This window comes from Bacillus rossius, chromosome 3 (genome assembly GCF_032445375.1).
Source record: "Bacillus rossius redtenbacheri isolate Brsri chromosome 3, Brsri_v3, whole genome shotgun sequence".
Taxonomy (NCBI): Eukaryota; Metazoa; Arthropoda; class Insecta; order Phasmatodea; family Bacillidae; genus Bacillus; species Bacillus rossius.
This window is the reverse complement of record NC_086332.1, coordinates 58,091,044-58,115,008: the sequence shown is the minus strand read 5'-3', so window position 1 is coordinate 58,115,008 and position 23,965 is coordinate 58,091,044. Positions and strand designations below refer to the sequence as shown.

Below are 23,965 nucleotides of genomic sequence, written 5' to 3'. Positions count from 1 at the left end.
TGCTGAGTACCTTGTTTTCGTGCCATACTGTCTCGTTCCGGGTTGAACTGGTCGTTTCCGCACCATATCTGAGATGAACAAAAAAACTGTTAACATTTGAGTATGTAATAATATTATTTTTAATATTTAGGTACCTACACATATAGTATTAAAATCTGCAAATAATGCTGTGTGTAAACAAATTTTTTAATGTAATTCAATGAGTAACAAGTTCACTACTAATATTTAAACATGTATGTATATATTTACAACCTGTAGTGATTTCAGTAAAAGTTATTGAAAAACAATGTTATTTCAATTTAATATCGTAATATACAACAAGTAAATTCCTAAACATGTAATTATATTACAAGTGATGTATATCAAGATAACTTTGGACCACATTTGGGGCAACATTGTACCGGTACAATGTTACCCCAAAACATGTTTGAAAATGCAGTGATATTTTTATAAGGTTCCGTTTTAATTAAATACGCCATTATATCATTCAAATAAACAGATACCATAATTAATAAGCTAACTAAAGCATTTAAGGATAAACACTACACTTAATAGTAACAAATTTTACTTACTGTTGCAACTTGAAGTCGGTCTACAAAAAGGCGCACTTTATACCACCATAGAATAACTACTACTGCTTCCCAAAGACTGTGCACACAAGATGGATAACTTGTAATGCTTCTGCACAAAACATGACAAAATTAAACTTTCCTGCAACCTTTACTATGAGCAGCAAGGGTAATTTGAAAAAAACATTTTAAGTGAAATGAGGGACTGGTACAATGTTACCCTGAGGGGTACAAAGTTACCCCAAATGACTGTACCTGTATTCCTTCACATTCAATGTACATTATCATTACAGAATGCCAGGGTTGAACTGAATATATGTGAGTTTGATTTGCCACGTGTCGATATCCAAAACAAATGTCTTCAATTTGTGTTTTTTCAGGTGGCATTTATTGAGAATAGGCAACTAATTGAAGACTATATTAAAAACAAAGAGTCTGCTAAGAAAGCAGCATTTGAAGAAGTAAGTGCAAACACATGTTTTTTTTTTATGCCAGAGCCTTTTTTAGATGTATAAATTGCTTGCAATATTTGATTAAGATATATACCATAATTTAATGGGAAATTTTTAAATATAATTTTCTTTGTTTATCCTTTTTAATTTTATATGGGCTTGATGTATCAACGGCAGTGAAGAACACACAACTTTACAGAGCAGGGTTTTTAGGGAAGTAATCTACCATGGGGACCAAGATCAAAATGGCCAAACCAGGATTCAAACCTGTTCTCTGAAACACTAGTTTTCGTGTCTTACCTCTGCACCACTTTGGCTCTATACATATAATTAATGTGATTTTTTTTAATTATTTGTACCGTTAATATAAAATAGTCTGTGAGTTATCCTTGTATGTGCTCACTGTACATGCCAAACATCTTGGTGAGTGAGAATCTGTGGTGCAGATGTGTATCAATGCAGTAAATTTACAAGATGATACTAAGTAAATAGTTTTATAATTGTCCATCAGGAAAGACAGCTTGATCTGTGCTGTTTCAAAGACTGACTAGTTAATGGGGCCAGCCACCAAGACATTTGTGTCTTTCAGAAATGAAGTTAATGAATATCTGTTTATTTGTCTTGTCAGTAGAAGCACGTGTTAACTTTTATAATTTATGTTGAAATTTTTTTATGTCTGCTATAATTTTATGGAAGTATTCGTCTACTTTTTAATATTTAAAAAAATATTTGGCCAGGTAAGCATTGAGTTACGAAAAAAACAAAAATTAATTCTTGAGGCACTGATGAGATGGTTTGGATTTTACGTTACCCTTGCCATGAATATCATTTAAGCTGCAGTCACAATTTTCCATCACCTGTCTGTTGATCAGTCATGTGACCTCTAGCCAATTATAGGCCTTTTCTCCCCTCCCTTCCTCCTTCCTTCCTTCTTTCCTTCTTCCCTTCTTTCCTTCTTCCCTTCTTTCCTTCTTTCCTTCTTCCCTTCTTCCCTTCTTCCCTTCTTCCCTTCTCTTCTTCCCTTCATTGTACATCATTATAATCTTAATCTTGGCAATCCCTACCTTTTGATGTATGAATGTGCTGAAGCCTTGTAAGTGAACATTTGTGGCATAGCTGACCTTAAGCTTATCAGTTTTATTTTATTTTCAAACATGGAAGGCTGTAATGATTCAGTTTTTTTTCTTCTTTTAACTTGCATGGGGTAATCACAATTTAGCAACAGACTTTGTGATATTTCAGACAGTCAGACAAATGGGTAGTTGACTTTACATTTTTCACCACTGAATGACAATGTGTATCATTTAAATAATGGCTGCACATCAGATGCACAAACCACTATGGTGCCAACCATAAATCAAATTTTGGATTAGCAGATATGTAAATTTTTTGATCATGATAATTTTATATGAGCTTTGTAAATGTCATGACATGGGCAACATATAAAACTTTCAAGAACTCTAACTGGTTTGTGATTTTATCATTTTCTTTGTCTCTATTGTGAATTGGAATGACTTTGTGTTGCTTTCTACTGTAAGGCATGTTTATCACAAGTAATGCAAAACAAAAATGTGTGACACAAAATTGATTTTGGCTAAAAATTTATGCGCATCCGTTTATTGTGGTCCTAAATTGAAGTTAGCAATTGTAGGAAAGCAAACAAAATAGTGTGTTTGTCAATTTTGACTTTGCCCCCTCTCGTTTATAATCTCGAACTTGCGCCACTCCCTGCTTAGAGCATGGGCACTGCGCATTCGCCCATTTGTTGTGATTTTAAACAAGGAATAAACACAGCAAGCAGTCCGGTGTAATCTTTATACTCTTTTATTGGAGCAGTCTGGCAAAAATTTGCATTGAAGTGTGTGGGGTATTCTGCTCAAAAATTTACCAAGTTTAGTGGTATAATACACCATTTTTGGACATTTCTTTCCTTAAGAGCTCCTAAATTCCACAAATACGTTGTACTTTGATTGGTTTATGTTTGATATCCCAGAGGATCAGTTTTAATTTATGTCATTCACCTTCGCTGTGATACACTCATAATGATGCTGCTGCTGCTTTAGTGTGTCAAACGTTGGAATCACTTATTTGTTGCAGGTGAAGTGTTGGCTTGTTGCATGCATTGCTTGTATAGATACATTTCATTTTGTTCTGGTGCACTCATTTTGCACATATAGGGACTTCATCCACTGCTGTAGTTAGTGACTTATATAAGTAAGTGAGGAAATTTTGATAAAAAGAATGGAAATGCATTATTGTATGGTTTAAAAATAAAGTGGAGTGCAGATAGTGTGAGATATGCGACTTTGTTTCTTTGGTTTGTGCATATACTATTACTTGTAAGTTATCAACTGTGCATTGATTTAAAGCATATTGAGCTTGTATTTAAGTTTTTCAGTGTTTTTTAGTATTTTTTAATATTATACTTCTTACAATATTGAAAGATCTTTGGTACTCGGTTCGCAATTGTACAGAATACTGCTGAATGATGGTTCTCTTAGTTGCTCCCTATATTTCCAGGCCAAATTGAGGAATGAACTCCTTGAATGTGCATGTTGCGGCAATGATGAAGTTCTCCTCCAGGACATTGGTACTTGTAATGAAGGCCATCTCTTCTGCAGGGAATGTATCCAGAGGTGAGCAGTTGTCATGCATTTGGCATTTTAGCATGATGGGGGGAAAAAAAGGGGGGGGGGGGGGAAATCTTGATCTTGTAACTCATTCCATAGCAAATTTCCTTATGATCTCAGTGGAATATATTACCTAAGTAGTAAAAAACTGTTTGGAAATAAAAATCATTCCTTTTGGAGTAATTTTCACTTTCTACCAGCATGGTGAGATTGTGTAATTTGATATTTTTGAAAAATCCTTTAAATATTTTATTTTCCAAAGATTTATTTGAACAGCCTTGAAAAGCTTTCAATCCTTATTCAAACATTTTCACTGTTAGGCAAAGTACAATCTTATATATAGTTATGCTTATCAATGACTCCCTAACTCAGTAATGCCAAAGAGTAATTTGTACCTTGGAGACAAGCGTATCATGAAGCACAAAATTAGCCTACTCCATAGATATGTTAATTCAGTTTTTATTTACATGTATTTGTGACAATTTTTGGTATTTCTAGGCTATAGTATTTATCAAGTTAAGTTTGCATGTACCTAGTTAGTAAAGATGTATGTGGTTAACCTCGCCACTTAAAATAAAGACAATAAATAAATAAAATAGAAAATGTAAGTGTAACAATAGAGTAACATTTTAAATACAGCTACATAAATAGAACATACCTTAATTATTAATTTAAAGTGTTTTTTTGTATTCATTATTAGGCACCTTACGAAAAGCTATGCTTATAATAAATTACTAAAAAGGCATATATCTCAGAAAGTTTAGCTCTAAATGAAAAACTGTGAAAATATTTCCTTTTTTGGAAATCAAAGTTTGTAGCACTGGAAATCTTTTGATGATATTTTGTTTTTTTTATTTATGCCCTTTCAAAAATCTTTGTTTTTAAATTTTAAAAAAGCTTATATCTTTGAAGTTTAAGATTTTATTAAAAATCATTTCTATTTTTGTATTTTATGGATATATGTGTTTTTTTGCCGTTATGCTGTTTTAAATTTTTATATTATATTCTTTTGTGGTCACATAATTTATTGCTGCTAAAATTATATGTTAGTAGCATAGATTAAAGGGTTTGTTATATTCATCATTTTTCAATGGCGCACCACAGCACATTTTCAGTCCGCACCGTCTGTTTCACGTTAAAAGCCTCCAAATATTTGTCAAAATTAATTTCAAATATTTAAAAAGATATTAAAAATATTTTGCTAGCATTTGTATCTCATATGTGATAATTTGATTGAATTTCAGTGTTTTTTGCCAATGTTTTTATAAAGGATCAGTCCCCATTTAATTTGTTCCATTTATAAAATCTCTGTGAACTTTCTTATCAATTATAACTTACTCTTAACTGGAAGTTCAGAATGTGAAATAATCTTGTACAATGATTCACATTTGGAATTGTGACCCTCCAGAATAGCAGTTTATGAGTTTTATATTTTTAAATAATAGTGAGATTCATCATTTTGAAATAAACTTGTAAACAACTCAAGAATAGGCCTCCAGGGAAGAAGTGAGAAAGCATGGATCAATAAATAGCATCTATCCAAATTGCAGATTTTTTTCCTTCAAAATATTTTGCATTATTGAAGAGGACAAAAGTTATGGTCTTATATGCTTGTAATTGGTTCATCTCCTGCTATGTTCCAGGGGTGTTGAAGTGGCAATTGGTGATTGCAAAACTACTTTTACCTGTTTCACAGAGTGTGATTCAGAATTCAGCCTGAAGACTTTGCAGGTAAAGTGCTAGTTGAGTTATTTTTTTACTTTAAAATAACAAATAGTGGCAGTATTAAAATTGACTCTCTTTCTGAAATTATGAATAAAATGAGTTCAAAAATTTTTGTGATTTGTATATGCGCATATGCACACAAGCACAAGCATACACAAACATACAAACAAGCAAAACACCATTCATTGACTCGCTCATCACGGATTCTCCGCAACTATAAGACCTACAGACTTGACATTTGGCACGTAAATTCCTTTTGCTACATAGGCATCCACAATAAGGGATTTTACAAGAATCAGCTCCCAAGAGGAGTTGTGAAGCATTAAAGATCAAAATTCCTGTTTTTGTTCGAAAATCTCAGTGGCAATAGCTGTTGCATTGTTGTCTTTGCCTCCAAGGCAGCTGTTCTTGCATTGTTAACATTTTCTTTGTCTCCTGGCAACAGTTATTTAATTGTTGATGCCTCATAGCAAGTTCTTAAATTTGTTCAATTTTCTTTTTGGTACATAGACATCAGCTAAGAACAGATTTTATGAAAATCAGCTTCCAAGGGGCTATTTAAAGATTCCCTATTTTCAACAATAAATTCTACAAATTTTTTTGAAGGCATTAAAGATAAAAAAAATTCTTGTTTTTCAAGTATATGCCCTACAGACTTAACTTTGCAGTGGTTTTCCTTATATAACATCGTGGTCATGAACTGAGAACAAGGTTTTCTGAAAATCAGCTTCAAAGGGTACTGTAACGTTTTTCACCCCCGACTCACGTTTGTTCGGGCGCCATTGGTTGTTGCACAACTCCCCAACCAAAGGGATTTTCCAGCAGTTTAGTGGTTACCAAAAAATGGCTACACAAGACTTTGTCGCATCACTTCCACTCAACCAACTTGCAACACGTTGATCCAGTCCTTTTGCAGTCTCGCTTCCTTACTCCTCCCCTGTGCACCTTACACCCACGTTTTTCTCTCAGAGTCCCATCCTCCATCTTGCCTTTCTTCCTCTCTCCCCTCTTCCGCCGGCACTCCGTATCCCTCCGCCACACTCCAAATGAGGGAATTTGAATTCACCACTGTTTAGCAAGCTCACTTATTCTTATGAAGTCTAATTTCAGAAAATGTTTAACCACTATTATTGATGTCCTACAAGTTAGTTCACACGCAAAAGTTTCAAGCTAAAAAATAGGTGGATCAGGGCGCAATAAAGTAGTTCCTAGCCAATAACAGCCCCCTGGCTGCAGACAATACTGCTATCAAAGTTGGAAGAAATGGCTTAACTGCCATTTTATCAGGGCATGGGGGTAAGCTGCAGTCCACCTCACAGTACCCATGCCCGTAAAAAACTCTTTCAGCTCTGCCTGTGTGCGTGTGCGCGCGTGCGTGTGTATATACACATGCAGAAAAACATTGACTTTAGTGAACATATCAAAAACAACAATGCTTTTAAATTCATAATTTTTTTGTTTTATTTAAAAAAATATCTCATTAACTTGCTCTAGAACTATGTACTAGCAAATGTTGAAAATATTTTCAAGTATCAAGGAATAATGAAACAAAGTAAAAGTTGTGTACACAAGCCAAGATGTGAGTGACCCTGACTAAATGTTAGCTGCTCATTATGCAATAATCAACTTATTATTTACTGTGTGTATGTCAACTCTTTTAGTAACATTCTGCATAACTACCCTCTTTTATCGCATAATCGTCGCACCTATATTTTAGGGTGTCAAAATTTGGATAAAACAACCTCTCGCGTAATCATTGCATGATGTTTTTGGTCCCGCTATTAGATTCCGAGCTGTTTGTTTTCTGTATAAAACGATCTATTTTAAAATTGAAATCCAGTATTTATTCCGACATTACCAGAAATATAAAGTCTGATGTGTAAATTATCTTTTAAAGATGTTTTTAAATGTTATAAACCTTTATCTGATCATCTGTGTCGCTGTGGAGTACCAGTTTTAAATATTTAGACAGCGCTAGTTGGCATCATTCATGTTTGGTTATGTTGCTTTCCGTATAGAGCGCGCACACGTAGTCGAATTCAATATCTAGCCGATTGCATGCAATGTGCGTTTTCTGTCGAGTGCCAAGTTAACTACAGTAGACGCAACATAACTCCGAGCCTGGGTGACGGTTAGAAAATCAATGTGTGTATGTGAGTCACGACATTGGGGAAGGCATACGTGGCGCGGCAACGAGCGATAATGCGTAACTTGATAACAGGGGCTACACGCAACTGCACAGAGTGAAAACTTAGTCCTTTTGGTGAAATCCGACGAATACGTTCGTTAACACATCCGTGGTACTTACTAAACATTTTCGTTTACAGTTTTGAATCTGAGGTTTGTGTGCATGTAGTGTATCACTTTTGTTCAGAGCCAGTGTTACATATGTAGTGCAGTGCTTCAGTAAAGTACAACTTTATACATAAAATGCCTCCAGTGTTGTCAAAAGTTAAGAGTAAAAAACTGCACTCGCAGGCACGGGAAATTGTCTATAACGTTCTGCAGTTTATGGAAAATGAAACGCGACTGCAAGAACCCTCCATTTCACTATAGAAAGCACAGCTGAGAACAGCTAAGGTGACGGGTGTGTCTCGCATGACTATACAAACAATTAAAAGGGAGGCAAAGAGGAATGAAGCTGGTGAAGGAACAACTTTCGAGACGCCCAACAAGAAGTGAAAGAAAACATGTAAACACGAACTTGACACCTTTGATGAAGCTGTGGTACAACATACTGTGTACAATTTTTACTTATTTGAAAAATGTGTGCTGACTGTCGAAACTGTACGACGTAAACTAAAGAACGACATAAATTACCAAGGTAGCAATATAACCTTAAGGACGACTTTGAAGAAGCTAGGATTCAGGTGGCAGAAAACCAAATCGCAGCGCTTACTTTTAATAGAAAAATCAGATATTCGGCATAAACGTATAGAATATCTCAAGAGTATGCTTTAATATAGAAACGATGAACGCACAATTACCGTATTTACTCACATATATGTCGCCATCGCATATAGGTGGCACCCATAATTTGAGGTCTTGAACTTGGTATTTAAGATTCCCCCCATATAAATCGCACCGGTAATTTAATGACGTGAACGGCCGGCGCGCCGTGCACGAAAGAGTTAACGGGTACTGTAAAATTCCGCTACTACGAGAGCTGATAATGGCGTGATAAATTGTTGTAACAACAAGAACTCGTAATAACCGAATATAGAAAATTGAAGTCAAGTTAGATTCCTGACTTCTTAAAATGTCTTAATTGTAGACTATAACTCGAAAGCAGTGCTTTGCATTGAAAAAATGCACAGAATAAAAGTTGTAGTAAATTTAATTACGAATAAAAAAGGCCTGTTATGATTTTTTATATCTACAGCGGTTTTCGTTATGGGTTCCGATAAATACTCACGCTAAGTGAATTCACGTCACGTGAGTTCGGCTATGCTAGCCGGCTGGTTGTTATTTTCGTTCAAAACGTGGCGAAGGAACTTGTGGATCAGGTAGAAAACATTAGGCTATAAACGAAAGATATAAGAACAGTGCTATCCTGAAATGCTGTGACATGTTTTTGGAGTAGATAATCACAGCGACAGACCGACAGGATGCGCTCCCGCCCTTGCCGTCAGCGATGTTTATTTTGACAGCTCAAGCAATTATCTTTTCCACAACCTTTCACAGAGTAAAAAAAAAAAAAAAAAAAAAAAGAAAAAAAAAAGTTTCAATGCAGATGGAAAAGTAACTATGCAGTAAAATAAATATATTTACGGCCCTGCTAGATTTTTCTATTCAATAAAATTCGAGGTATTAGTGATTTTTCAGCAGAAACTGCTGTGTGACTAATAAACAAATTGTATCATAATAACTTAAACTTATAAAGTATTTATTAACGGCGAAGGACAGTCATATAAGCCCATAAAAATATTTATTTTACCGAGAATGGACTATACAACCTGGCTTTTGCCGCACGCGGTGTGGGAGGGGAGGAGGATGCTGACAGTTTCTCACGCAGAATGTTGAAATAAGGGAGGGAATGTGTTGAAATGTTAGTTGGAAAAGGGGGGGAGGGTGTTTTTACATGGTTTGTGGCTCTGGGAGGGATGAGCCTTGAAGAATTAGCAGGGGATGGGAGAGGTAAGCGTCACGTCACATATGATGTCAAGCCGCCAGCCTGGCCGGACGAGTTTCTTATGCTCTCGCAGAAGCTACCACAGTGGTTTTTCGTGCGATAGTGGACGCGCCGAGCTCGGCTAGACACTGCCGCCGCGTGGACAGTCTAGAGGGGTGGTATCTATTTTTAGCCGTCTTTTGTATGCCTGCCTGCTTACAGTACAGCTGTCACCAAGAGAAACGTGAACACACAGCGCCCAACAAAGTGTAACAGACTTGTTTTTCAGCCGATTTTACTCAAATTTTCGACTTTCTCTGCTCAAATTTTTCACGGTTTCTCAAAAAACGGTCGTATAAACGGAATGGACGCATCAGAGGGGGGTCGCATCGGCGGGATTCTACTGTATTGAAAAAAAAAAATTTAAAAATTTTAAAAAAATTTTCTTCACATATAGGTCGCACTTCATTTTTTCCCCATCAAATCTGGTAAAATGACGCAACCTATATGCGAGTAAATACGGTATATACATGGATGAGTAGTACATATTGTCGTCTCATGCAAAAAATAAAATGTGAAGTGACATGTCCTCAAATGGTTTACTAGTGCCTGTCGTGAAGGGTCAAAGATTAATAATGATTCACGCAGGTGGCGAAAAAGGTTTTATCCCAAATGCTCTTGCAATGTGGAAGTCGCACCAGGCAACAGGGGATTATCACTAAAACATGAATAAAGATAATTATGAAAAATGGCTCACCGAACAATTAATACCAAATCTTCCACCAAACAGTGTTGTTGTGATAGATAATGCTCTCTATCACAATGTAAAAATAAATAAAACGCCTACCTCCAGCTCGACAAAATTGGAAATGCAGCAGTGGTTAAGTAAGGAGAATATTTCCTTTACTAGCGACATGCTCAAACCAAACTTGTACAACCTCATAAAGAAGCACAAACCTTCGCAAGTGCAGTACTCGGCAGACAGACTATTGGTAAATAGTGGCCACACATTACTTTGTCTGCCCCCTTGTCATCCGGATTTGAATCCGATGGAAAGCACATGGGCTAAAGTTAAAGGAGGAGTAGCTTCAAGAAATGTTACGTGCAATTTGACAAATGTAAAAAAACTTTGCGAGGAGATATTTAACCAAATGGGTCCAGAAGATTGGATACCGATTTGCAAGTTCGTTCAGGCTCGCATTCGGGTCACAGATTTTGTTTTTCTATTTAAAGTTGAAGAAAGGTTTTTGTTGCATGACTTATTAATTTAAATTGTTTAGCGTGCTCTTTTATACTTCATTTTTAAATAAATTTACTTTCCAGGAATGGGTTTTGTTTTTATGAATAACTTTACCTAACAATTTTTTTTCTCACATAAACGTCGCATCCACTCTTTTCAAACTTGATATTAGTATAAAATGTGCGACGATTATGAGAAAAAAACACGGTAATAGGATCCATTAATTTTAAAAAAGTTACTGAATGGGTTTTCATTTTGTTTTGAGACAATATATTTCCAATGCCTTAGGCTGGTATTCCAAGACTCGATAATAAGGGTTTAGGTGTTGAATATACTACACCTGTACCCTAAGCATATTCCTAGTGCACAATACTGCTCCAAAACCTTTAGATGGGTCACAGCCAGCCCTTTAATATAAGGGAACAGATTTTAATGTCTCCTATCCGTGACCTATCAGTTACCCTAATGTCTATGCATGCGCAGAGCTCACTTTTTTTATTGATTTTGTCCAGATGGCAGACCTGTGTCTGGAGTATTGAACTTGTGACACTCCAAACCTCCAACTAGCTCAAAATTTATCTGAATAGCATATAGAAGTCAGGGCACAGTGGGATAGCATTGTTTTCTAGGCTGGACAGCGCTGCTACCTGATGAAGACACTTTTAACTATCTGAGCAAGTACAGAGGCAACCGTAGAAGCCGTCTTGGTTCTGTGTGGTTTATGCTTTATACATGAACTATGCAACAAATGTTTTTTTTTTGCTCGAGAATTTACAACTTTAAGCAGTTTTCAACTAAAGGTAAGTTGTTTTTTATGAAGTATACAGCCTCTACTAACATTTATTTTTAAAGGATGCTTCATTCATTAGCTACAGCCTAATGATATATGAAGGTAAAATAGACATCTTTTGAATCCAGGAAAAATCATAATTTAAAATGTTTTGTTGGGGTGGAACGGGATAAGCCAGAACAGGATGGTGTCCCATTCTGCCCCATTATATTTTCATTGCAAAAATAGGTTCTAAGTATTTTTTGTCATAATTCCATATGGTGCAAAATTACATCAGGAAAGTTGACAGACAAAAATGGGACGAAAAAGCAATGTCAGAAGCAGTGGAAGCTGTAATTTCTGGTAAAACGGGATTTCTCAAAGCTTCTCATCAAATTAATGTATCTAAGTCATATTCTTTAGAAAGATACATTGATAAAAGAAAGAGTAACCCTGACTACAAAGTTAACAAATCTGATGGAAAATTAAAAATATGCTGAACAAGAATCCGACTAGTCGAATACCTAAAGTTTATGGAAAGTAGGCTTTTTGGCCTTACAATGAAGGTTTTAAGATCTTTGACTTACCAACTAGCCAAGTAAAATGGCTTAGATCACATATGTGACAGAAAGTGTTCTAGCAGGACAGGATTGTTTTAAAGGGTTTTTCAGTAGACATACTACCCTAAGTATTCAAACACCAGAATGCACATTAGGCGCAAGAGCTATGGGAGTCAACAAAATTGCAGTTTCACAATTTTTCTCTCTCCTCGCACATTGTTGATAAGCACAAACTTACAAGTGAACGAATATTCAATGTTGATGATACCGGGATCTCTCTGTAAACACTATAAGTCAATACAAAATCATAGCTCTTAAGGGAAAGCGGCACGTAAGGGCAATAGCTTCAACTGAATGGTGAAACAGTCAGCTTCTATGCTCATCTTTCCCAGAATCAAAAAGTAGGGATGTGCGAAAGTGACTTCATCCACACGAAATGAAAGTGAAAGAAAATTTATCAAGTTTCGCGAAAGTGAAACGAAAATGAATTTTTCTATGAGATAAATCTATTCTTAACGAAAGTTAAGCGAAATTTTTTAATTAACAAACAAAAAAAGTGCCCCAAAATTTGCTCTTTAGTAAAAAATTCTATTACATAAATCATTTTGGTGTCTTTTGATGTATCTAAAAATGACAAGTACATAAACTCATGTTTGACGACATGCTAGCAGGATACAATATAACCTCAAATGTCATTTGAAATTTTCTACAGATGACGAACCAATAAAATGCTTGTGTTACTCCAGTTTAAGGTTGAGATGCACTAAAGCTACATGAACTTGTTTCAGATATAAAATTAGGCTTTTCTAATCACGTGCATGGTACTGACGAAAAAACACGTGACTACTGCGGAACGGCCGCCATCTTGCACCACTGTCACACATGGCTAGCTCAGGAAGCTGTAGACCAGGCAAAGGGACATTGTCAAAACAAATCATAACAAATGGTTGCTGCCGAGTGGTCATTACACGCAGTGACTTGTTGACCTTTTTGTCTAATTGGCTGTATATTATGAGGATTTTATATGCCAGACAGAGTATGTAAAATTTAAATAAAGCTGACGACAATGTTTTTGTTTGGCCGTGTATACGGAAATACTAAATAGTGTACTAACAGTTCTGGAATGTATGTTTTACGAATATAGTACCTACACTACTGTTTGAAAGCAAATGAATCAGGTAATTTTTCAAATATTGCATGATTTTTTGATACCTAGGCCTACTGTAATCACGTTTGAATTTTGTTTACTTTATCACCCATGTTTGTTCACATTATGATTTTACCGTATTTTCATCAACGTGAGTTTTTTTCATCACCACGTAAATTAATCGTAACGGAAATCTTTTTTCTAATTAATGTCTTTATATGATTTGCATATTTTATTACGTTATTAGTAATAACATATGCAAATCATATAAAGACATTACATTTTTATTAAATTACGAGTTCTTTTTCAACTAGAACAAACGGACTTCGGTAAGCTATTGAACTTTCGTTTGGCTCGAAATATTTAGCTAAAAACGAACTTCGACAGATGAAATTCTTACCGAAATTGAAAATGAAAGTATTAAAATTTCGATTTCGGTTTCGGTATACCGAACATTTGCACAACCCTATCAAAAAGAAACAAGAATTTGAGTTAGGTTTGCCTCCAGAAACTTGGTCTGACTCTAATGCCTTAGCTGGATGACTAAGAAATTGTTTCGTGTATGGTTGTGAAAATTTATAGAATTTTCCAGAGATACAAAAGAATCTCCTCTTCTTATTGTGGATGGACATTCTACTCACACCAAAAACCTGGAAGTGATTGACATGGCTAGAGCAAATGGAGTAATTCTGCTGTGTTTGCCACCCCACATCTCGCACAAACTCCAGCCTCTGAATGTAACATTTTTCAAATCCTTACGTCTGTATTATGGTGAGGAAATCAGAAAAAGGCTCAGGTGCAAGCCAGGAAAAGTTGTTACATTCTTCTCTTTAGGACAGCGTATCTACTTGCAGCCACTATGACAACTGCCATCAACTGCTTTAAAAAAAACGGGGATATGGCCCACCGATGCTAAAGTCTTCTTGGAGGTAGACTACCTGCCAGCAGCTACAACTGATATACAATTGGACTACATGGATGCCCCTCTGAAGATTCCACGGGCGGCCTTGATAAGAGCTCAACCTCTAAACCTCAAAAGCAATTAACCACCCGTAAAGAAAGCTGAACCAAACCTAATTGGAAACATAGAGCCTCAACCTGGTTGTTCTTGGATATAAGATGAACCCAAAATAACATCTCCTGAGTAAGACACATCAGCATTTCACAGTACTAAGCCAGAGGCTATAAAACCAATTCCACTCATCATACAAGGTGTCACGAGAACTACTAGAAAAAAGGGAAAACTGTTGTTTTAAACGAGTCTCCTTACAAGAACGATTTAGAAGAGACACTCGCCAAAAAGAAGAAAAGGAACGTAAAAACAAAAGGAAGAAAATACTGCTATTAAAGGGAAGTCTACCGCAAAAAGCTTTTTTAAAGAAAAAGGAACGTTCAAAAAATAAATCTAAAATTAAACAGGCCAAAAGTCAAAAGAATTCAAAGAAGAAAATTTTAGAGGACAGTGAGTCCGATGGGGACAAAGATGAAGCAAGTGACTACTGCGGAGAATTTTACTTCACATCTAATGAGGGTTGGGTTGCATGCCAGAACTGCTTCAAGTGGGCCCACAACTCATGTGCTGAAATAGACAGTGAAGAAGATGATATATTAATTTGTGAATTTCACCAATATAATAATTTTGCTATAATAATGTTCAAATCTTTTTCAATTTTTAAAGTTACTTTTTGAAAAGATTTCCAACCTTTTACTCAATGTTTCATTGAAAGGTGTTAAATTTATGTTTTAAAATTAGTTTTTCTTTACTTTCTTACTTTATCAAAATTGTCTCCCACAAAATTTACCATATCCGATCCTGCCCCACCCATGGGGCAGAATGTGGAAATAGGTAAGCATTAAAAAAAATTTTAATATTAGTATAAAATATTTATTTGTACCATTTTAATGGTAACTTTTTGTAGCAAATGAAATAAACTAGTGATTTGTACTTTCATATTGTATTTATTGTACCCAAGTACTTGTGTATGGTTACCTAAACAATAAGTATCCCGTTCTGCCCCGAGTTCCCCTACATAGAACACTTTAACAATTTAGTTTGGCACTGAAATAATTATTTAAGTTCCAACAGAAATGTTACTATCAACGAAATTTCTCTCCGGCACAAAATGATATAAATGTATTTTTATTAATACTTGAGAATTTACAGTCATTGTGACCGCCATCTTGTGACCACAAGACCAAATACATTTGGAGTATACAAATTGGTCACACCAAATCTTCACTGATTACAGAACACAAATTTACCTTTTTTATCTACCGAGAAACAAATATTAAAAAACTAAGTAAATCCTGTGGTTTGGTTGCAACCTACAGTATGAGCCGAAGGCCTCAATTCCTGGAAACAAAGATGAAGTTACGCAATTGTGGTTTTGGGCGAAATACCTAAGATTGTGGTCACTGAATTCTAAATAAAAGTTCCAAAAAAAAAAAAAGATTAAATATAAAGGGTAGCGCCCGGACCACAGCTGAGAAATTTACTGAACTCCCATTAATATGTTATTTGTGAGCCACAGCCTGACATGTGACCTACTTGGTACTTCATTCAGATGCTGTCTGATGAGACGACCATCTCTGTCTTGGAAGGACAGAGGGGCTCGTGCCATATAATTTTCAACCAATCACAAAAATACGTGGAAAATGTCAGCCAGTCATGGCACATGGCATGAGTACTTCGACAAACTCCAGAGAATTTTTTTTTTTTTTTACCGTTCCAGAACACAGTGTCTCGCTAATTAGTTCACAGCTGGCAAACTATTGCAACAACTCTAACCCTGGCCAAATAAAACATGCATTTACGAATTTAAAAAAACAAGCAGTACTTAAAAATTACATGAAAGCACATAACTACATTAATAAACAAGTGGGTAAAAATAAATTCTAGTGTCTTATGATCCATAAAGAAAGTAAATCATCAGTAACACAAAAAAAAAATCATGAAACAATAGAAAGTATGATCATGGAACATGTTGCAAACACACAAACACTTCATAAAAGGAATGATAAGATTTTCTTTAAATAATACCAGAAAACCTAACCATAGTACTGAATATGATGACATAATAAATCTGTAAATTAAACCATTTAACAACAAATGGAGAGTGCAGTGACCTGGGTTGTTAAAAACTCTCATGTATTCTCTTTGTGAAAATTGGGGGAGTACTAAGTGTATCAGTGTGCCAAGTGAAACTTTATGATAGTAAAACTGTCCTGGAATACATTATGTACACTTTAATGGCCATGGCAATAAATAATCTCATCTTAATAAACTTGAGAAAATTAGAATAACGGCTTTGAATACCCATAATTTCTTCAACATTTTTTCAGTGTCTTCTAAGCGGAGTGGTAAAGTGCATAGTACACAGACACAGAGAATGGTTAGTAACGAGTTCAAATCCCAAACACTGTTTTTTTTATTTTAATTTTAAAAAACATATTACATTATGAACACTATAATTCAATTTTAAATAAATTTAATATTATTTTAATTGAGTGATTACTATAAGAATTTCTAATACGTATCTTAGTCCGTTGGTTTGGTTATTTCATATAAGGTTGGTCTATTGCCTTTAGGTTTTACTTTATATAAAAACAATAGAAATTATAGCGTGTGTGTATAATTTTATATCATCTATGTGTGAAATATTTTTTTTGGTTACAAATATTTTGTTACAAAATTTTGATAAAAATTAAAATTGACTATTTATCTGGTGTAAACCAGACATTCTGTGCTGAATATTGTATACTTCCATTATTTTCATATAAAAGTAAACAAACATGTTGAGAGACATCAAGTAACCTGCTCGCTAAGTGAATGTGCAACTGTTTCTAGCCTCGAAAGGGGACCATTCATTAAAAGGCTGCTGATTTGTTCCCTTACTGGGATTTTATTTGGACATTTTCTGGAACACGACCTGCGAGTTAGGTTACGGATGTGTCCGACATGGCAGTGCTTATTCTTACCCAACATTAAGAGAGATTGTTGCAGACATATTGGCAGGACAGAATGAATGAAAGTGGTGTCGCACCCAATACCACCCGGTTAGCAAATGGATTGGCCTAGGAGTGGACAGTCATGTTTCAAAACACTTGCAGAAATAAACTGGGTGCTGAAAATTATTCAAATTTCAGGGGGGGAAAAAGCTGTTAATTTTGAAAATAATATCTGTCTCAGACACAAACTGAGATTAACGTATTTTTATTAATGCTTACAGAAACTTCACAGTCCACATGGCGGCCATCTTCCGACCACGAAAGCCAGTAGATGTAGAGTATACAAATTTTCGCACATAACCTTTTCACAGATACAAACACATCAACTGTTTGCAGGTACAGAAGTTTGTATCTTAAATAATAGTTCGAAATTACGTCCTGTGGTTGCACACAACAGGAATAAAGACATACATAAACGAAATATGTTTTTTTTGGCAGGAGTCTTAACAACAAATAAAACAGAATAAAGACAAAGTTCACTTGATCCTTGTTGTGGGCTATTACTGATGACTGAAATCAAAAAATTCTTATTTGGTTCCAAAAAGTGAAAAAAAGGTTCATTACTGAATTACAGCCTCGAAATTCTCTCTTCAAATCATTAATAAATCATACTTGAGTCACCGCCCAACGCATGACGTTCCGTTACCTCGTTCAGACAATGACTAATGAGGCTACGTACCACCCAAAAAAAAGGGGCAGGAGCACGACCTCTCCAGCCAATCACAGCACATCACTCAAAAAACAAGCAGCATACAAATTTCCTGCCCCTCGCAGAGACATTTTCAACAGAGATTACAACAAAAAAAAATAAAGAAGTCTAGTGACATCATTTTTAACCAATCAGAAAAAATACCAGCCAATCCTGGCACATGGCAACAGCACTTCCGAGTCCTTTCTCACGGCTACTGAACTCTGTCTCTCTCTAGCCATACGCACCAGGCAAACTATGGCACTTGCTCGCCTTCAGCCAAAGAATCATGGCTAGAACAAAGTACAAAGGAAAATTATAACCCCCATTCATTTACGAACTAAGCAAAAACAACGTTATTTAAAAAAAATATGTTAAAAAGCATAAAAATGTAACTACACCAATAAAGAAACATGTAAAAATAACCTTTAGGGGCTTATTCACTATAAAGCAAACAGGTAGTCAGAACACCTAGAAAGCATGAAATAATGTAAATTACGATCACAAAATGTACGGTAAACATAAATATTTCTTAAAACAATTAAAACTGTTATTACAATGATATTAGAAAGCCTAACCAATGTACTGAACATGATGGGACTCCATAATAATTAGTCAATTAAATTATTTAGCAAGTGGGGAAGGCAGTAGCCTGGATTGTTACAGTGGTAACAGTTCTCATACTATATGTCTTTTTGCTTTGCTTGCCATATTAATTGTGCTTGCTAATCATACTGTGTACTAACCATGTGCATTTTGTTTTGTCCTCCGTGATGAATTTCTTGGGTTATTTAAATTAACTGTACAGCGAGCCAGAAGTGTAAATATTAGCTTTAGTCTTAAATACAGGACTCTGGAAAAAAAAATGTAATGCTACTTAACTCTGCACATAGATAAACATGGCATTATTTTTTGGTTGGTTAACTAATTTTTTTACAAATACACACTTGCCGCATTTAACTGCAGTTAGGTACGTAATGTGTTGTGCATTTTGTACTTTTAAGGTATTTTGCTTTTAACGATTACTTATATCACTTGTAGCCAGCATGCAAAAACGTAACTTAAGCAGAACTAAAATAAATCTTAAAAAATCACTAGCTTGGAAGTGAGAGAAGGTTTGATTTTGTATTTTCTGTGATTACAGAAATTCTTGAAGGCTTCATTGCTCTCCAAAGTGCTGCAGCAAAGGCAGCTGGAAGAAGTGAAGGCTGCAAGCATAGACGGCATTGAATTCTGTCGGTTCTGCAACTTCGCGACAATTCTGCCAGAGGAAGATAAGGTGTTTCATTGTCTGAACCCTGAATGTATGCAGGAGTTCTGCAGGTTGGTTCCTATCTGCTTTCAATTTGTCTCAAAGAAGTATTGTATAGTCATATTTTGACATATTATGAACCAAAGATTTATAAACTTATTTTTAGTATGGCATCAAGACATGTTTTTAATTTTTTGATATTTGTAAGCACTTCGTAAATTGCAAATGTTTATTAAGATAAAATTATGTATTAACATTAAGTAAATATACTTTACATATTAATCTTATTCAACAACTGTGTAGTCAGTTTCACTTTAACTTAACTAAATTTTGACAGGCATTGTGACCAACAAAACCGTATGTAAATGTGTAAATCCTCCACTTTCAAAAGTATCTTTCAGTTGAATTGTCGCTAGTTGTATGTTGTTAGTTTGGCTAAGAGTACAAAAAATAATGCCCAATATAAGTTTGTAACTTGCAACCTTTTAGAAATTGTAATACAATAGTATTACAGAGTACTAAACTATGCATATTTGGTTTGTTTATATTTTCCATCACCTTCTCCTAGCGACAAAACATCATAAAGTGCATTGTTGACAGTCGCCGAATGTTTGTTTAAAATCTGTGTTTTGTTTTTAAACGTAATTTAATTACTTTTAAGAGACATTGCCACTATAATATTTGTTTAAATTGTTATTTTATTGACATTTCTATTCGTTAAGTTAACGTGTTCTTTTGATTTCTTGGACGGTGCTTCGTGATTGGATGAGGCTTACTGGCGCCTCTAATGAAGCGCCTGGTGCCATGAATCAAGGGAAATAAAGTTTTCGGACTGCTTGGCCTAGTGCAGCTTCCCGTCAGGAGTCCTGGCGGCAGCTGAATTTGCTGTATAAATAGCGTGTTGTGTCAGTCCACAAAATCACAATAGACAATTTGTGATATAAATTATAGCGCAGCTCACCCGCAATCACCTGCTGTGAGCACATCTTTGTATTGTCCAGAGACAGCATCATGTAGGCCATACTGAAAAGGTTCGTTGGTTACGAATTTTAGTGACGCCACCGCAATTTAGGCCCTTTTACACTACAGGGATAGTGCAATATTTTGTTCATTGTACAGCCGAAAGTACAAACTATCAATTGTAAACTTTTTTTTGTGTCCTCAGAAGTCCTAAGTGTAATAATGTCTTCTGAACTACCAATTTTGAATTAGCTAGAAACTTTTAAAATAGAACCCTCAGATACTTAATTTGTCATAAACTGTGACAGTTATTAAAGTGAGAAAATATTAACTTTTGGTTTGGACTGTGCCCAACTAATTTTCAGAACTTAGATCATTTCCATATTTTTTTATGTGTCTGACTAATTTATTTCCAAGAAAGGGTATTGTATTGGTTTTTGGTTAAGTGGAGTAATATTTCTAACTGTCAGATATTAAAATCTTGCAATTATTTTTCAACTTAATCTTTGTGGTTATTGTGTGTTTCTCCATCCTTTTACACAGTCACATCATAGTTATTTTTCATGTTCACAGTTTATTTTATTCTATTTACTACTTATTCTGTGTGTAGCATACAGAAAGTATGTATAAAATATTAAATTATTTCTGGGTTTTTTATGCTTTAAAAATATATATAACTTTTTAAACGTTATTGTTACAATCTAAAAAAATTTAAATTTTATCACAATGGAGGATGAGTACATATTTATGTGTGACATCGTTGTTGAGTCTTGAATATATTTAGTTATAAGGGTCTACATGTCTGTATGAGAATTCTAAACATGTGATTGCTGTGGGATGAATATACAACTATAAACTAGTGACTTAATAGTGTATCTACACTGTGAACTTTTAAAGAATTTTTTTTTACACAATCTGCAACAATATTATAACAATCTCAATTGTGTTTAGTTTATTTTTTAATCTTTTTCAGGGGTTACTTTAATTTTCATTCAGGCAACCTACATAACACACGAAGGTGTTGCAGTCTGGTAACATGTATCAGTACTGAGTATAGGTACAGTTTCTGCAGTCATTTGCATCATTGCTGATGTTCATGCCTTGGCTAAATAAATGTGTTTTGTGTATGTTTTATTTCCATCTTATTTGAAGTTTACTTTTTAGTGTTTTTTTTTTGGGGTGGGGGTAAGAAATAGAATAATAATACATCAAAAATAAATATAATCATACAAGACCCACACACTCACTTTGGAAATGAAGTGTGCTGGGAAGCATTCACTCCCAGTAAGCTCCAAACCAATGTGTTAACTGAGAGAGCACAGTTAGACCTCGTTCTGGTATGAGGATTGCATGAAGTTATCTTGATGGATAATGTTTTTACTAATCATGACTCGCAGGGAAGTTCATGGCAATGTTAACAATTTATTTGTATCACAGAAACTTGACCGTTGATAGACTGTAGATCATCAGGTACAAACATACTCAGTGTGAGATTTACTTAAATAAGCGTAAATAATCATAGCAGAAAACAATCATACTGCTTGAAGCTACATACACCCCAGCAGGAATCAGATACAATTTGAAAAGTAAAAAATTATCATTGACGTACACAACAAATTTAGCGCTAAACATGTGTTAACATACTTAAATATTAGGAAACATTACTTTACAAACAAGAGCAGTAAATAGAAAAAAGACTATACAGTGCTGCTCGCCACTCGGGGATAACGTAGCTAAGGCAAGCCCAATTGACGGAAGCCTTGCTGAATCGTGATTACTGTTGCAACCAACGTGCAAAATGAACAAGGTCAATAGACCTTAATGACAGTCACAAAATGATTTTCCCTTCACGAAGCTCGAGGATTGTCATAGCACTAACAAAGCAGGGCTTACAGCCAAACAGCAAGTTAACCAAACAACAATTCAGGCAATGATGGCCAAAACAGTAATTTTGACAAATAACGAGTTAAAGTTTTCTACATTAAGAGCGTGGTCACCTCACAACAACTTAAGAAACACAGTTTACAAGTTGCCATGACTCACCTCATATGCCTCGCCGTAGGACTCTCCGAAGTATTATTTTCCGATGATCGTTGCTAATGCCAGGCAGAAGCCTCCTTGAAAACCATTTTTATACCCAAATTAGAATGCTCTCGCACATGCTTGAACATTCACGTGAGGGATGGTAGGGAAAGTAAGGTAAGGAGGAGTGGAAAAAGGGGAGGAAGGGAATAGGCATGAAGACAGAGGCGCAACGTCTTCGATGTCATCTTCAGCGAAGGTTTTTGAACAGTTCAGAAAAAATCAAAATGCTTGTGTATAGTGTATTTTATTGACAGCAGCTGCGATGAAAGGATACATATTTTGCATTACTCTCCTTGTATTACTAACCTAGCTTTCGAAATTCAATGATGTTGTGTGATGTGAACTTATTGGTTGATCATCTACTGAAATTACTTTAATGATTTTTATCTGCATTCTAATCACATTCAAAAAAATGGAATTGATATAAACAAAAAAAAATTTTTTAGTTTTAATTGTGTTCATGGTGGTGTAATACAATTACACCATATACCTAAAAACTTTTTATAATATTAAATTTTTTTTAATTTAATTTCAGGTTGTGTAAAGAGCCAAATCATATTCCTAAGCGTTGTGATGAAATTGAAAAATCTGATCAAGTGAAGTTAAGAACCCAGATAGAGAACAAAATGACTGAAGCTCTCATCAGGTAAGCAGCAAGATTGATTTTTAAACCTTCAACTCCAGTATTACTGTTTTCATAACTAGTTACCTGTTGGCCTGTGTTGCTGTATGATGCGATAGACTGATATATTTAATATATCAACCATGCTAAACCTTTTTACAGCATATACCAGTATTCATTGATAAATTAAATATAGTTACAAATAATGTGTGTCTGTGCGATATCTCATACACATGTTGATAGAATGTACAAAATTTCCTGCAGTGGCCCCAGGGGCTTTCCAAATAGAAATGCAAATTACTGAAAAGGCAAAACTTGATCCTAAATTCAAACTTTCAAAATCAAAGCACTAGTAGCCGTGTAGAAAATCTTTTTCTGACCAAGATTTTCCAAAGTCTCAAGATGTAAGCACTTAAGCCATAACAAAAGCAGAGTGTATAAAACATAAGTGGCAAAGTAAATGATTTGCTCACAAAAATACATCAAAGGGAAGCAGGTGTAAAATTTACAAAATAAATAGGCGTGCTTACGTAGGTTTTGTGAAAAAGTAAGTTGGAAATATAATTACAAATAATCTGAAAAATACATAACCCATATATAATTTATAATTTTGTCCCTCCTTTGTATTAAAGCTGAAGATAAAAATAGATTTTAAAGGCAAACTAATAAAGAAAATGTGTGTTATATTAATTGGGTAACTCATTGTAATAAGTCAATGTTATGCCAACACTTAGAAGTAAATAACAAAAAATTCCTCTTTACAATCTCCAAAAAATATGTGAACCCAGTCTATATGCTGTGAGATTAAACTATCAGTTTGTGAAATGCCTGGCAGTATTCCACGTGTTACCTTAAAACTACGGAATAAAGCTCACGATGCAAACTGCAAAGCATATTGGCATAAAAGCATGCCCTAAAGGTCAGCTCGTCGACACACACTCTCGCAGGCATAATGTAGGTACGTTAAACATTCTCAATGTGAATGATGGTAAATAAAGTCTCTAAATTTCAGCTACTATTAACAGCAGCTAAATCATTGTTTTATAGTCTCGATTGTGTTGCGTCTTGTGAGTGGCTGAAATTTAAGTAAATGGGCAGCCAGTTCTAAAGGTTACTAAAAACTTGGGAGCAAGCGTAAAAGCTGTTT

The 23,965-nt window shown here is 35.0% G+C and overlaps 1 protein-coding gene across 1 annotated transcript in view; it reads left to right on the top strand.

Moving 5' to 3' along the window:
• The window catches only part of LOC134530755 (uncharacterized), a 98,110-nt gene that overhangs the window by 20,398 nt on the left and 53,747 nt on the right, over nt 1-23,965 (top strand). The window contains exons 3-7 of the mRNA XM_063365895.1: nt 950-1,030; nt 3,542-3,657; nt 5,295-5,382; nt 19,044-19,222; nt 22,732-22,842. Of these exons, the coding sequence (XP_063221965.1) occupies nt 950-1,030; nt 3,542-3,657; nt 5,295-5,382; nt 19,044-19,222; nt 22,732-22,842 (575 nt within the window). The remainder of the gene's footprint in view (nt 1-949; nt 1,031-3,541; nt 3,658-5,294; nt 5,383-19,043; nt 19,223-22,731; nt 22,843-23,965) is intronic.